This window comes from Salmo trutta, chromosome 16 (assembly GCF_901001165.1).
Source record: "Salmo trutta chromosome 16, fSalTru1.1, whole genome shotgun sequence".
Lineage (NCBI taxonomy): Eukaryota > Metazoa > Chordata > Actinopteri > Salmoniformes > Salmonidae > Salmo > Salmo trutta.
Window position 1 is genome coordinate 43,527,158 of NC_042972.1, and position 16,747 is coordinate 43,543,904.

Below are 16,747 nucleotides of genomic sequence, written 5' to 3' on the forward strand. Positions count from 1 at the left end.
AGGGAAAGTATACGAGCACACACTTCAGGAGAAGGGTAGAGGACCGGAATGTAGCCGTATATTTCAGGCTGGCAGACAGGCTGTATTTGCACACATGACAGTAATCATACCTCTGTCCCTCTGCTTCTGTCTCCACCAGATGAATGATGTGATGCTGTACACCTATCCTCAGCAGGATGGTAAATACCGGCTGAAGAACACTCTCTATCTGTCTGGGATGAAGGTGAGTCCCACCCCCTCCTACTGAGATGACCTTCCCTGACCTTCACACCTCACCCCTGACCTATGGCTGTGTCAACATGTCTTTCTGTCTGTCTGTGTGCTGACTGCTGTGCTGCGTGTCCTGTTCTCCCAGGTCAGTATACCCGTCATAGACAACGTGCTCAATGCCCTGAGGATCGAGGTGAATGATGTCAGCATCACCCTGTCAGCCAGGTAAGTCAGAGCAGAGGACATCTGTCTGGGGCTTTGTACCAGTCTTGTCCATTGGTTACATACAGTATATATATATGTATTTATATGCATATACTGCATGTATATGTACACATGTATGTTTATTTATTTTTATTTAACCTTTATTTATCCAGGTAGGCAAGTTGAGAACAAGTTCTCATTTACAATTGCGACCTGGCCAAGATAAAGCAAAGCAGTTTGACACATACAACAACACAGAGTTACACATGGAGTAAAACAAACATACAGTCAATAATACAGTAGAAAAATAAGTCTATATACAATGTGAGCAAATGAGGTGAGATAAGGGAGGTAAAGGCAAAAAAGGCCACGGAGGCAAAGTAAATACAATATAGCAAGTAAAACACTGGAATGGTAGATTTGTAGTGGAAGAAAGCGCAAAGTAGAAATAGAAATAATGGGGTATGTCTAATTATGTGTACAGCCTGAACACATCTGTTTCTGTGTCACTAGTTCCTGTGGTGAGAGAGAGGACTGGTTCCACACGCTGAGTCGGGCCATAGCAGATCATGCTGCAGGCCTGTGTACTTTCGGTGGCCCCTGCAGTGAGGTAATGAGTTCACCGCTGAATGACACTCAGGACAGGACATACCATTAAAGCTCACTTATAACCAATTTAACGTGTGACATTTATAAAATGCAGAATAGGTTGTTAACGTTGTTATAACGTTGTTATGTTGTTGTAACGTTAATGTATTGGTTTGTAATGTTGTTGTAATGTTGTTGTAACGTTGTTGCCACATTGTCTTCCCATGCAGGCACGTGAGAAGCTGTGGATGGCCCTGGGGGAGGCAGCTCCAGTGCTGGTGCCCGTGACTCATGTGATGATGTGTATGAACTGTACCTCCGACTTCAGCCTGACCCTCAGACGCCATCACTGCAACGCCTGTGGGAAGGTGAGACACACACACACGGGCCTTACTGTACGAACCCGTCAATCAAACTGCTGTCATAGGAGACTCTCACTCATACTGACCCCAACCCACTGTTTTACATTACCCTGGCAGACTCTTTTAGTATCTTGACTTCTTGATCTCCAATACTCCTTAAATCAGAGGTCCCCTCGCTCTTCCTTCACACCTGTTCTCTCTCTCTCCACACCCAGGTGGTGTGTCGTGCCTGCTCCAGGAACAAGTATCCTCTGAAGTACCTCAAAGACAGGATGGCCAAAGTTTGTGACCACTGCTATGCTGAGCTCAGGAAGAGAGGTGTCAGTATCTCAGGGGCGTGTGGTAACTCCAGCCCCTGCACCCACCGGGCCAGTCGGCCCCTCTCAGCTGTGTTCCAGAGCTTCCAGCCCCCAAGCCTGTGGAGGAGCAGGAAGAGCACCTCTTCTCTCAACCAGGTCCGCAATACTCATCACCTTTGACCTTTGACCTTTATCAGTGTAGTTCTGTAGTTCTGCTCTGATGCAAGATTCTGTGGTATGCCCTGCTAACTCCCTGATGTTGACCTCTGACCTATGTTGAAGGTGGTGTTGGGGGCTGAGGGCTCGGCCATGAGTGGCAGCCTGCAGCGGCGTAAGAAGAGCAAGAGGAAGTGGAAGAGGCTGTGGTTCCTCCTCAAAGACAAGGTGCTCTACACCTTCACAGCACGTGAGGTGAGGGGGCACAGAGTCTCCCACACCAGCCCCAAACACACACACACACACACACACACACACACACACACACACACACACACACACACACACACACATACGTACACACACGTGAGCACTCACCCTCAATATACTCACAATATGCCCATATTATTCTGGACTCTTTTAAAAGCTTCTACAAAGTCTCTCCTGATCTGGAGAAATTCTGTGCTCTCTCTTTATTTGTACTGTTTATTGTATGTTTTTTTACAAGCTTTGTAGGTAGCTACCATTTATAATAAGCAGTGTCGTTAACTTAAATCACAAATACAAGTGTGTGTTAGTTTCCTTGTTTCTCAAAATTCTGGTAAAACGTAATTGGTATATGCAGCTGAGTATATTGGTGAGTATATTTCAGCTGAGTATATTTCATGCAGCTGAGTCCTTTATAAATGTCCCTACCTCACTCTCTTCTCTCAACACAGGACAAGATGGCATCTGAGATTCTGCCCATGCAGAGTTTCACAGTGAAGCTGACAGAGAGGCCAGAGGGAGAGGAGAGCTCCAACGTGTTTCAGCTCTACCACAAAAAGACACTATACTACACCTTTAGAGCAGACGATCAGCACACTGCCCGCAGGTCAGGCTACTCACACACACACACACACACACACACACACACACACACACACACACACACACACACACACACACACACACACACACACACACACACACACACACACACACACACACACACAGGCAGACACACATACACATCTACAGTGTTCATGTTATTCACTTTTGTTTTGCAGGTGGGTCAATGCCATGGAGGAGGCCACAGTGTTATAACACCTGCCTGTCTGCACAGACCAACGCTGCTGTGCATCGCCTATCGACCCACTCTCTCTTTCCTGGTGTCTTCTGCGCAAAACCATCCTTGACAGGGCTGCCATCTACAGGCAGAATGGCATACATGCAGACTGTGTGTGGGGCAAACATCCAAGAGTGAGCCTCTTCAGGTGAAAACCTCTCAGTCGAGTACAGTGTATACTCAGACTGGGTCAGTTCCAAACTCCCTGCAGGACTTTGTTTGGGTCAGCAGTGGCGAACAGGACCCTGAAGAAGGACGAAACGTTGGTTGCTAGACCCATTAAATGTTTGGGAGCATAATTAAAGTGTTCGACTTTCTTTTTAACACAAATATTCTGAGGAAATACATAGAGCCAGCTCAAACACACACAGGTCCCTGTGTCAAAAGACCACAACTGCATGCCACAACTGTAAAACTCCTAGACAATGTGTATCAAAATGTTTGATTGACAGCCTTCAGTGCCAGTGCACATTCACACACTTGTCTTTTCTGACACTCTTTGTCTACCATGAACTTGTACATGGAACAACTTTGTATGGGTTCTGTTTTGGATAGTGCAGACCGCTGTACAAACAATACCAAATCAAAATGATGCCCTACCATGGCAAAACGCAGTAACTACGTCATTTAAAAAAAAAGCAAACTCTTACATCAAAGTATTTTTCTGTCGGGACAGACAGTAATCTCTGATACTCCATGATATATTCAGATCAACTGGCTTGTTCTTGTGTCAGGAAATGAAATAACACATTAATCAGATAATATACCTGGCCATTAAAACAGATCAAAGATTTTTGATCAGAATTTGTAGTTACTGCGTTTTGCATTTGTTGGGCAGTATAAACAGCTTTGGTATTGTATGGAGACGTTCATGTACTGTAAGAGACGCATCGTATTTTAAATATAGTGTAATATTCAATTCACACATTTTGAAGTGAGGTATAATAAGTATTTGTACAGCAATGTTATTATATGATGTTACAAGCGAAAGCCATTTTAATCATTATATCTTGTCCAATGTACTCTCTGTGAACATACTTATTTTACACCACAGGTGTGTAATAACAATGACAGAATGTGAAATGTTACAGACAGTTTTAGTATTATTCAACAAAAGATCATCTTGAAGTATATTTCATAGCTGAATGTATAGTTTTTGATCCTTTTCGAAAGGGTGGTTACATTTTTGAAGTGCCAACAGTTTCCATTTGAATGCCATGCCATGTGTTATGGATAAACGATTGATAGTCTTTATGGGAACGGCTGAAAAGTAAAAATGGTAAAACAAATCAATAAACATCAGTTTTAGCAGCATCTCAGCCCTTTTCTTTGATGCTGATGATGTCACTCCTTTTTCTCTCTTTTCGAATTCTCCTTCTTTGAGAACATCAGATATTAACAGACTATCCCTGTCAGACTTGTCAGACCACATTTTATTCTAGTCAAAATGCAACTAGTCGTGCACATCATGAGTACATGTATCTACGCTCAGTCGATACGTTCGGTCTTCATACCTGGGATTATGGGTTATACCAAGAGTATTATGAGATTGGACCTCTAACATGGCTTTGTATATAGCACCATTTAAATGTTGATGTACAGTATACAGTTAAACAATACAGTCAATAAACTCATCAGAAAAAGTTGCTTCTACCATGCTTCCATAAAGACCAACAGAGAAGGAATGTACATTTCATCAGAAACAATAATGGTGCAGTTGATATGGCACAGTTACTAGGAGTATGTAAATCAAATCAAATGTTATTCGTCGCATACACACATCTAGCAGATGTTATTGCGGGTTTAGCGAAATGGTCAGTGGGTTATGTCCAGGTGAACATCCTAGGGAAGGTCACTTCACAAACAGACAAACTCATCATAAACAAACTGATACCCGTGCAGATCATGGCCCTCTGTTTCTCTCGAGCTTTGAGCCTGGGGCTGATACCCGCAGAATGCTAAAAAGTCATGCAGGTGTACTTGTCGATCAAGCTGTGGTTTAGCGATACTGTTGAAGCATGTGCCCGGTCTAGTCCTAGAAATATAGCGTCAGACTAAGCTACTTAACATTTAAAAATGGAACTATCAGGAAGAAAACATCTTGCCTTGTCACGTCCTGACCATAGAAGCTGTTATTTTCTATGGTAGAGTAGGTCAGTGCGTGACGGGGTTGTGTCTAGTTTAGATTTTCTATGTTGTTATGTTCTAGTTTCTGTATTTCTATGTTTTTATGGGGGGTCATCGTTGTCTCTAATTGGAGATCATACTTAAGTAGTTGTTTTTCCCACCTGGGGTTGTGGGAGATTGTATTTTGAGTTAGTGTATGTTGCACCTCTTCGTCACGGTTTGTTGTTTTGTTTATTAGTTTATTTGTATGTATTGCATAGTTTCACAGTTTAATAAAGAAAATGTGGAACAATACACACGCTGCGCTTTGGTCCGCTCCTTCATCATACAACAACCGTGACAGAATCTCCCACCACCAAAGGACCAAGCAGCGTGCCCAGGAGGAGCAGGGATCCTGGGCCCAGGAGAGAAGAGAGTGGAGGACCTCCTGGACCTGGGAGGAGGTAATGGCAGGGGACAAGACCCTGCCATGGAAGCAGGCGGAGATAGCGAGAGAGGAACGGCGACGATACGAGGAACTAGCACGGCAACAACGCAAGCCCAAGAAGCAACCTAAAAATATTTGGGGGGGGGCACATGGGTTGGTCGGCAAGGTCGAGGGATGAGTCGGAGAGCAAAGAGGAATATTGGGGTGAGTCAGAGTCCGTTGAGGAAATATTGGATAAATTGGAGGAGAGTGAACGGAGATGAGATTTAGAGACGTTTGAGGAATTGTTGGATAAATTGGAGGAGAGTGAAGACAGTTCCCAGTCCAGAGCTTTTGGCGACAGTTCCCAGTCCAGAGCTTCCGGCAACGTTTTACAGTCTGGAACCTCCTGAGACGGCCTACAGTCCGGAACCTCCTGAGACGGCCTACAGTCCGGAACCTCCTGAGACGGCCTACAGTCCGGAGCCTCCTGAGAGGGCCCATAGTCCGGAGCCTCCTGAGAGGGCCCACAGTCCGGAGCCTCCTGAGAGGGCCCACAGTCCGGAGCCTCCTGAGAGGGCCCACAGTCCGGAGCCTCCTGAGAGGGCCCACAGTCCGGAGCCTCCAGCGACGTCCTCCAGTCCGGAGCCTCCAGCGACGGTCTGCTGTCCGGAGCCTCCAGCGGCGGTCTGCAGTCCGGAGTCTCCAGCGGCGGTCTGCAGTCCGGAGTCTCCAGCGGCGGTCTGCAGTCCGGAGTCTCCAGCGGCGGTCTGCAGTCCGGAGTCTCCAGCGGTTGTCTGCAGTCCAGAGCCTCAGGTGATGATCCACGGTCCGGTGCATGTTACCAGTCTGGCGCCACCTGTGCCGGCCCCACGCATCAGGCCTCCAGTGCGCATTCCCAGTCCAGAGCTTCCGGCGACAGTTCCCAGTCCAGAGCTTTCGGCGACAGTTCCCAGTCCAGAGCTTCCGGCAACGTTTTACAGTCCGGAACCTCCTGAGACGGCCTACAGTACGGAACCTCCTGAGACGGCCTACAGTCCAGAACCTCCTGAGACGGCCTACAGTCCAGAACCTCCTGAGACGGCCTACAGTCCGGAACCTCCTGAGACGGCCTACAGTCCGGAACCTCCTGAGACGGCCTACAGTACGGAGCCTCCTGAGACGGCCTACAGTACGGAGCCTCCTGAGAGGGCCCACAGTCCGGAGCCTCCTGTCCGGAGCCTCCAGCGACGGTCTGCAGTCCGGAGCCTGCAGCGACGGTCTGCAGTCCGGAGCCTCCAGCGACGGTCTGCAGTCCGGAGCCTCCAACGACGGTCTGCAGTCCGGAGTCTCCAGCGGCGGTCTGCAGTCCGGAGTCTCCAGCGGCGTTCTGCAGTCCAGAGTCTCCAGCGGCGGTCTGCAGTCCAGAGCCTCAGGTGATGATCCACGGTCCGGTGCATGTTACTAGTCTGGCGCCACCTGTGCCAGCCCCACGCATCAGGCCTCCAGTGCGCCTTCCCAGTCCGGTGTGTCCTGTTCCTGCTCTCCGCACTCGCCCTGAGGTGCGTGCAGCGACGGTCTGCAGTCCGGAGCCTCCAGCGACGGTCTGCAGTCCGGAGCCTCCAGCGGCGGTCTGCAGTCCGGAGCCTCCAGCGGCGGTCTGCAGTCCGGAGTCTCCAGCGGCGGTCTGCAGTCCGGAGCCTCCGGTGATGATCCACGGTCCGGTGACACAAAAGCAGAGGGATCAACTGGCGGAGCGGGGGCTACGCCCCGAACCGGAGCCGCCTCCTATGCTGGTGGATAAGCAGGAGGAGAGGGTTCTTCGTCTCGCACCAGAACCGCCTCCGATGCAGGAGGATCCGCGGGATGAGAAGGTTCTTTGTACTGCACCAGAGCCGCCACCGACATTAGACACCCACCCTAACCCTCCCTTTTTTTTATTGTTTCAGGTTTGCGTTCAGAGTCCGCACCTTGGGGGGGGGGGGGGGGGGGGGGGGGGGGGGTACTGTCACGTCCTGACCATAGAAGCTGTTATTTTCTATGGTAGAGTAGGTCAGGGCATGACGGGGTTGTGTCTAGTTTAGATTTTCCATGTTGTTATGTTCTAGTTCCTGTATTTCTATGTTTTTTGGGGGGGGGGTGATCTCCAATTAGAGGCAGCTGGTCATCGTTGTCTCTAATTGGAGATCATACTTAAGTAGTTGCTTTTCCCACCTGGGGTTGTGGGAGATTGTATTTTGAGTTAGTGTATGTTGCACCTCTTCGTCACGGTTTGTTGTTTTGTTTATTTGTATGTATTGCATAGTTTCACAGTTTAATAAAGAAAATGTGGAACGATACACACGCTGCGTTTTGGTCCGCTCCTTCATCATACGACAACCATGACATGCCTTGGAAGGTCACTTGATAAACTATCAAACTCTTACGGATGAGTCTACTGCTATACACAGCCAAAGTGCAGGGGCGCCTGTAAGAGGAGTACGCTATGAGGAAAATGATGAAGCGAAACAGAATGTAAACATGCGAGATCAGGATGGTTCGTACGAAGCTAGTGCTGGATACCATTGGACTATAAACGAGAGATTGTTTTCATTTTTGTCACAGGCATGACCAATGGTATTGCTTTGTTGATTTGTTTATTCTACTTCAGTCTAATTTCTTGGTGATTTTTAAGTATCCTACTTTACTGAGATTAGAAGACCTGTTTTAACTTATCATAACCAAAATTGTTATAAATGTTTTATTATTTTAGCAGACACTCCTATCCAGTGTGACTTACAGAAGCAATTAGGGTTAAGTGCCTTGCTCAAAGGGAACATCGACAGATTTTTCACCTAGTCGGCTCAGGGATTCAAACCAGCGTCCTTTCAGTTACTGGATCAACACGCTTAACAGCTAGGCTACCTGCATCACTATTTATATTGTTGTATTAGGTGGCCTTTTCTTTGATGGTATGTACAGTGGGGAGAACAAGTATTTGATAACCTGCAAAATCGGCAGTGTTTCCTACTTACAAAGCATGTAGAGGTCTGTAATTTTTATCATAGGTACACTTCAACTGTGAGAGACGGAATCTAAAACAAAAATCCAGAAAATCACTTGTCATGCAATAAAATGCAAATTAATTACTTAAAAATCATACAATGTGATTTTCTGGATTTTTGTTTTAGATTCCGTCTCTCACAGTTGAAGTGTACCTATGATAAAAATTACAGACCCCTACATGCTTTGTAAGTAGGAAAACCTGCAAAATCGGCAGTGTATCAAATACTTGTTCTCCCCACTGTACATCAAAGAAATGACATATTTACACTGTTATCTTATCCCCCCTACACTATGTAAAGTATACAAATGAATAAGTATTGGACCAGATAGTTTCTGTGTGTGCTCTCCCCTTTTGAAGACTATGCTATACAGTTTTTGAGAGAACCTCAGACACACACATCAGAAACATACACAATGTGATGCCTTTTACTTCAATTCCCCTCTCCACATAACATGGGTTAAAGCTGATGATGATACCAATGATACACATTGAAAGATTCCTGCCTCTTATTTTCATTGTGATTGTTGTATTATGTGATGTTATTAGGTGATGGTCGTAGTAGGCATTGGCATGTCATCAGCCTTTGTCACGTCCTGACCAGTAGAGGGGGTAGTTGGGTCAGGACGTGGCAGAGGGGAGTGTGTGTTTTTTATTGTTTCATTGATTTTGGCCGTGTGACTTCCAATCAAGCACAGCTGTAGAGGGTTGTGGTTGATTGGGAGTCACACATAAGGTGCCTACTTTGCCTTGTGGGTGGTTGTTTTTTTGCACTGCTTTTATAGCCTGCAGAACTGTCACTGGTGTCACCCTTTTGTGTTGTTCCTGTGGATGATCTACTCCTTTTGTTTTGGTAATAAAAAAATGAGTATTCACATACCTGCTGCGACTTGGTTCATTTCAGAAGACAGCCGTTACAGCCTTTGACACACTCATATCTCAGGTAAGTACCTAAACAGGTGTGTCTCTGGGCTCCTGTGGTTGTTGTTTTTGTGTAACTATACTGCCTACCTGCAGTAATCTAAAGCACGTGGGGTTTCCTGATTCATTTTATGTATGTTTACAGTACATCTGTGTGATGACATTTGGGAGCAGTAATCTAAGTGCATGGGTGTTGTGTTGAGTCTTGAGAACAGTAATTGTGAAAGGTTTATGATATGGACTCTACCTCAAGTCTACTGTAGCTTCAGGTTCTATCTCTACAGGTGCATTCATCCCATACTGTCTTTGTACCTACCCTGCTTCCCTGCTAGGACTGAACTGATGGTAATATGACACAATAAGATAAGCTAATTAGCCATATCAAAGAGTTCCACTGAGCCCCAACTGACCAGCAGACCAAGGAAAGTAACGCAGCAGCTGGTATGAATAATTAAAGTTCAGAAACAGCACAAAACATTTTGTCCTACTTCTTTTCAACGCCTGCAATATTAATGGCCACAAGTTCAACAGAACACTGAAGGACAACAGCAAGAGCTTTCCAGCAAAACAAGACCTTGTTTTCACTCTAATGGCTGATCCAGCCAGGTCCCCTGAAACTATATCAAAGCCTGGGTTTGATCTCAGAATACACAGACTAACAGAACCTTATTAAGGTCAGTGAGGAGAGAAGAAACGAGGGGAACTTGATAGTATGAGCGAGGACAGAAGACTGGAAGATGTACGGCGCAGGGGTTGAGGGGTAATGTGGAAGTAGCAGGGTTCAAGACTGAAGTAGAGGTATGTTTGGCTATGTTAGATAAAGCTAGAAAGATGCAGTGAGTGAGATCAGAGGAAGCAGTGAAGGATGGATGAAGAAAGAAATGGGGTTGCTCTAGTTACCGCCATCCCTGGAGTCATTGTGACCCAATGCTAAGTCAGTGCTGAGAAGGAAAGAGAGGGAGAGAAACAGCGAGAGAGAGACTACAGGAAAAAATCCCTCTCTAAAGAACCTGAAAGACATTTTGCTCTACTTTTCGTTAATCCATCATGTCCTTTCCCACTGGGCACAGACGTCAGTTCAACGTCTAGTTTTGATTTACATTTGGTTGAGTTGTCAACCATGTCTTTGCATTTAGGATAAAAGTTGGGTGAAAAAATACAAATATGAAATGCCCTTATGTTGATGACATTTTGCTAACACTATTAGTTTTCCACGTTGATTCAACATCATCACATTTGTTTGGTCTAAATTAGTTGGAAACAAAATTGATTCAACCAGTTTTTGCCAAGTGGGTTGTGCTCTCCCTCTACCTGAGCCTGTCTCCCCTTGTTCTCAGTCTTTCTCTCTCTCTCTCTCTGCAGGAGCCAAGGAAAGAGGAATCAGAGACCGGTCATTGTGAGCATGCTCAGATCAATGGAGTCTGTCTGTGTTCTGTAGAGCCCTCAAGTTGAGAGTGGAGCTCTAAAGATATACAATGACAATTATGTCCCTCCTTGGAAAGTTTTGGATCCACAATCAGGAGAGTTAGTGTGTCATCCATTGATTGGTGGAGGGATGTAGAAAAACAGAGAGAGAGAGTCAGAGGAGACAGAGCGATAAAGAGTTAGAGAGACAGAGAGAGAGAAAGGTGATGTTTAATTGAGGCATGTTTAATTAAAAGGGCTTTACTCTCCAGTGGTTCCAGTGTGACCTTTCCTCCTTGTCAGCATTCCAGGGATGGTCCATCCTCAACACTGCAGACAGGAAACACCTGACCAGGCTTCAGGGTCAGGGGTCAGTTAGTCATCAGGAAGCAGGGTGTTTATTTGAAAATAAATAATAGTATTTTTTTTAAAAGCAGGGCGTTTGATTTCTGTGAAAGTCCAAAGTAAGAAATGGAGAGTACAGTACACAGGACGGGATAACGTGTTTACCAACAGAACATATCTAGTTCAGATTTAGTACAGAACGGATTTTGTGCTTCAGATCAGAATGTACCAGTGTCCATTTGATAATCAGGCCATCTATGTTATCTACAGTATACACTAGCATGGCATGTAAAGCATGACAAACAGATGGACAAGCCTCTAGGTGTTTGTAATTTCTTCAAACCTTTCAAGTTTTCAAGATAAAAAAAATCAGTTAGTCAGTGGCTAAAATAGGAAAGTAAGGTTTTGCTGCTTTTAGAGAGTGATAAGTGTTCAATAAAGTGCTTCAATGTTTGATACTCAGACTGTCTCATGTATGTGTAAAACATCTCCGTGTTGGCCAGAGCAATATGGATTGGTTTACCACATTCTTGTGTGTAAACCAATTTAATGGGAAGCTGATATCTTACTCTCTTCTCCTTTTCACGTGTGTGCACACACTCGCACACGCACGCACGTACGCACGCACGCACACACACACAAATAGTAGCCTATTCATACAGAATGCCACTGTGTCAGTTTAAGAGCAATGTTATGGTTTGATGAAGCTCACATGAATAAAGACAGGCTTTAGGACATGTGAAGGAAGGAGACAAGAGGAAGCGACAGGAGGACATGAAGAAGAGAGAATGGATGGAATAGTAAGAGAGGAAGGACATATAGAGAAAGGTTTGCTTTTTTAGCAGAGGTCAGGATGAAAGGACAATTCTCTCCTTTTTTAGGTGTTTTTGCTTTGCCCTCCATCCATCCCTTCCTCTCATTACTCACCCTGATGTTTGCCCTGGCACCACAGGGACAACAGCAGCAGGCATAACCGCAGGAAACGTCTGTGTTCCCTGCCCTAACGTCCAGTGCCAATATGAAAACAAAGTTACACACTGTCTGGGGCAGGACACACTCTAAAAAGTAAAGGTCTTGCGGCTGGCAACCAACTTTACAGCATTACTACACCCGACCGGAGTGTGGACCTAAGTTCATCTTTCGATCACCAATATGCTCCTAAAAACCAATGAGGAGATGGGAGAGGCCGGACTTGCAGTGCTTTGAGCATCACAAATAGAACCAATTTCTATTTTAGCGCCTGGCCACGCAGACGGTCACAGAGGTGCAATGACTGAATAACATATGTGTACATTTATTTTGCGACGGTCGCGCACGTGACGCAAGCCATGTGGTCAGCATGTAAGGTTCTTCAAAGAACTTTGAGGGTCTTAGAAGAAGCCTTGTTGAACCCCAAATGTCTTCTCTCACAGCAGTGCGACGGTCATAGGTACGACATAAGCATTAGGAGGTTGAATATGATTACTCAACCACTGGCACCTCTTATTAGAAACCACTGTCTTTTATTTAAAGTTGGGAGTACAACACCACACCATGGTGATTATGGATGTGATTGATGAGAAACCAAATGTGTGTCAGCCTTCACTTCCAATTAGAAATACAAGTCTGTGTGCCACCAATAAACTTTGAATGGGACTACAAATAGCCCTATAGGAGCTGGGACAGATTGGCTAAATTTAGAAGCTTCTTGTCTCTTATAGCCAGAGAGGTGGGCGGGTGGGGTATGATGACTCTTGATTCACTGCCTTGTATGGGTGAGGAGGATGGATGGCTGGGAGCATGTAGGTGGGACTGGATGGTTTAGCCAAGCCTCCAAAGGCAGTTTCTGGCTGCTCTAACCCAGGGATCATCAACTAGATTCAGCCGCGGGCCGTCTTTTTCTTCAGCGGATGGTCGGGGGGCCGGAACATAATTATAAATCATTTGTAGAATGCAAATTGACCGCAAGAAACCAAAACAGATGTTTGACTAAAACGTAATCTTTTCAAACCTTGCTGGCATTTGAATACGATCACTTCATGTCTCTCTATTACATGTGGGACTACTTGGAAACAGATTTCTTAAATTAAAATCACTTAGAGCTGATTTTTTATATCCAACAATGTAAATTCCCCACAAAAAAAACAACAAATATTTATTTATTTATTGCTCAGAAAACTTGGGGGGTCAAATAAAACCCTGCTCTAACCTACGGAATGAGGGACCACATTTTCTCTCTCTCCGTGTGTGTGTGTGTGTGTGTGTGTGTGTGTGTGTGTGTGTGTGTGTGTGTGTGTGTGTGTGTGTGTCTGACCTCTGCCAAAAACAAGTTTTCCTGGAAAGAAAGTTACAGACACAGCCTTGAATTCTGCAGCCTATTTATGACCTTTACTGGGTTTTATTTTCAACATATAAACAAACATTGGCTAAAAATCCATTGGAACATTTAGAGGACTGAATCTTGTTGATACTGTTTGTTACAACAATAGAAACCTGTATATCTTCTTTGAGGCATGTCTCCAAGCAGTGAAAAGGACAAATGTGGTAAAACTAGATCCTCAAGGGCAGACATTTACACGATGTACTGTGTGGGTAAATGTACAATCTCTCTCTCTCCAATTGATTGTACAATGTACACACATACAGTACCAGTCAAAAGTTTGGACACACCTACTCATTCTAGGGTTTTTCTTTATTTTGACTACTTTCTACATTGTAGAATAATAGTGAAGACAACAAAACTATAAAATAACACATCATGCCGTAACCTAACACAACGTGCCATTGGAACACATGAGTGATGGTTGCTGATAATGTGCCTCTGTACGCCTATGTAGATATTCCATTAAAAATCTGCCGTTTCCAGCTACAATAGTCATTTACAACATTAACTATGTCTACACTGTATTTCTGATCAATTCGATGCTATTTTAATGGACAAAAAAACAAACATTTTCTTTCAAAAACAGGGAAATTTCTAAGTGACCCCAAACTTCTGAACGGTAGTGTATATTTTATATTTGAGATTCTTTAAAGTAGCCACGCTTTGCCTTGATGACAGCTGCACACTCTTGGCATTCTCTCAACCAGATTCACCTGGAATGCTTTTACAACAGTCTTGAAGGAGTTCCCACATATACTGAGCACTTGTTGGCTGCTTTTCAGGTCAGGTGATTGTGGAGGCCAGGTCATCTGATGCAGCACTCCATCACTCTCCTTCTTGGTCAAATAGCCCTTACACAGCATGGAGGTGTGTTGGGTCATTGTCCTGTTGAAAAACAAATGATAGTCACACTATGCGCAAAACAGATATCGTATCGCTGCAGAATGTGGTGGCAGCCATACTGGTTAAGTGTGCCTTGAATTCTAAATAAATCATCAGCAAAGCACCCCCATACCATCACACCTCCTCCTCCATGTTTCACGGTGGGAACCACACATGCGAAGATCATCCGTTCACCTACTCTGTGTCTCACAAAGATACAGCGGAACCAAAAATCTCAAATTTTGGACTCATCCGACCAAAGAACAGATTTCCACCGGTCTAATGTCCATTGCTCGTGTTTCTTGGCCCAAGCAAGTCTCTACTTCTTATTGGTGTCCTTTAGTAGCGTTTTCTTTGCATCAATTTGACCATGAAGGCCTGATTTACGCAGTCTCCACTGAACACTTGATGTTGAGATGTGTCTGTTACTGAAACTCTGTGAAGCATTTATTTGGGCTGCAATTTCTGAGGCTGGTATCTCTAACAAACGTATCATCTGCAGCAGAGGTAACTGGGTCTTCCATTCCTGTGGTGGTCCTCATGAGAGCCAGTTTCATCATAGCACTTGATGGTTTTTGCGACTGCACTTGAAGAAACTTTCAAAGTTTGTGAGTGTGTGATATGGAGCTTGGAGACATGTTTATTTTAACAATATAAAGAACAGTTTCTATAAACAACGGCTTCTATAAACAACGGCAACACTGCCATGTTGCACTGAGTCTTGCTGTTGGAAAACCACATTAATGTTAGACTTTCGGCTGTCGCAGATGCACCTCCCCCGACTTCACTCCTCGACTTTCGTCTACAGTCGGTTGCTTTCGCCTCACCACTCAAACGAAACCCCTCTCTCTCTCTCTCTCTCTTACACTCTGTTGGGAATGCACCTGCCCGACGTCACCAATGACAAGCCTGCCAGTGAGCGAACGGTCGAATGTTTTCTCAAACACGCTCTAGATTTCCAGTGTAAGATACCTGCCAGTCTAGGTGCCGAGCACAAGAGAAAGCAAACTTGATCAGGAACACTTTGAACACGAAGGTAAGTCGACTCCTTAACATTGAAATCATTGCAACATCATTGGAGGAAATCTTCAATAGTTGACAGAATTAAGACAGTATAACTGCACATTGACAGCACCAGGGGAGGACTTACTTTCGATATATTCACACAAGTGCATTATATATATATTTTTTTTAAACTAACTTTAGTGTATTTTAAAGTTTGAGTGAGACTTTGACACTACCGCATCTGCTGATTGTTGGAAATGAGCAAGTTGGCTACAAAATAATCACTGCGGTAAAGTGTTCGGTAACCTACGCGCGCTTCAAAGCACGAAAACCGATGCGAGAACCCTCCATCTCTGTTGATGTAGGTAACCTATGTTCTGTAGGAATCCTTACACAAACTTTTCTCGCTTGCTCTTGGTAGATTAACTGTCTGTCAAATGTATTTTGGTTAGTAATTTAATACGCATTACTCACACTCAGTTTTTGTGAGAATGAAGTTGAGCAAAAAGAAACATCAAGCAACTTACCCTTGTCTAGTGTATTTCTTTCCATGGGTCTTGATGCTGTCATGGTATTTAGAATGGATTATTATTTGTGCGGCGGGATCTTGCTCATTTCAGCCACCGCCAGTCCTTGATGTGTGTGATGTTTCACTTTCATTTTTCTCCACCCATACCACAATATTCGAATTATATATTACCCATGGCTGCCACAGATTTGAGTCACTCCTGTTTGCTAGTGCCACTTGTGATCTAGGAATGCTGCACCTCAAATCCATAACCGCAAATTGTGTAATTTGCTGTCCTTGGTGCCAATCACCACATAGTACAGTAAGTTTATACAGTATATGATCTATAAATTAAAGATTTGTAGGCACTGGCCCAGTTGTTTTTCAACATTTGTCTGTGCTGCCTACTGAGAGGAAATGTGCAGAAAGATGGTAAACTAATTGTTTTGGTAAGGTTGAATTCATTGTGCTCAGTGGTGTCTGGAGAAATGAAGATACTAAAATGTTTCCCAGTCTGCCAGGCGAAGGAAAGGTGCCCTGTGTGAAAAATGATTTGAGAAACAGTGACATGTTTTCTGAATGACCTGAAAGGATAAACCCCATATTGGGCCAACTTAAGATGTATTGTGCAGGTAGATGAATAGTAGGCATACCATTGAAATTGATAAATGAGGCCGTCACCTGAGTCAGAAATTCACAAGTTTCAGATTTAAAAAAAAAATAATAATAATTTTTTATTGACAACATACGTTGGATGTTTTTAAGTCCACAACAATGGGTTCTGGGAAAAGTCCACTTTTGAGGTCTGGGAAAAATCTACGAAATTCTGATTTGAGTG

The 16,747-nt window shown here is 44.5% G+C and overlaps 2 protein-coding genes across 4 annotated transcripts in view; both read left to right on the forward strand.

The window, feature by feature from the left end:
• LOC115150785 (FYVE, RhoGEF and PH domain-containing protein 5) overlaps positions 1-4,570 on the forward strand; it is a 48,118-nt gene extending 43,548 nt beyond the window's left edge. The window contains exons 13-20 of one of the 2 annotated variants that reach the window (XM_029694458.1): positions 140-223; positions 356-435; positions 928-1,024; positions 1,233-1,370; positions 1,580-1,819; positions 1,946-2,074; positions 2,539-2,693; positions 2,869-4,570. In XM_029694458.1, the coding sequence (XP_029550318.1) occupies positions 140-223; positions 356-435; positions 928-1,024; positions 1,233-1,370; positions 1,580-1,819; positions 1,946-2,074; positions 2,539-2,693; positions 2,869-2,905 (960 nt within the window). In that variant the 3' untranslated portion in view covers positions 2,906-4,570. The remainder of the gene's footprint in view (positions 1-139; positions 224-355; positions 436-927; positions 1,025-1,232; positions 1,371-1,579; positions 1,820-1,945; positions 2,075-2,538; positions 2,694-2,868) is intronic. The other variant, XM_029694459.1, reaches the window with a different exon arrangement.
• Positions 4,571-15,203: 10,633 nt separating this feature from the next.
• Positions 15,204-16,747, forward strand: part of LOC115150786 (protein kinase C delta type) — a 30,473-nt gene continuing 28,929 nt past the window's right edge. Inside the window, exon 1 of one of the 2 annotated variants that reach the window (XM_029694462.1) lies at positions 15,204-15,432. The gene's annotated coding sequence lies outside the window, so the exon portion shown is untranslated. The remainder of the gene's footprint in view (positions 15,433-16,747) is intronic. The other variant, XM_029694461.1, reaches the window with a different exon arrangement.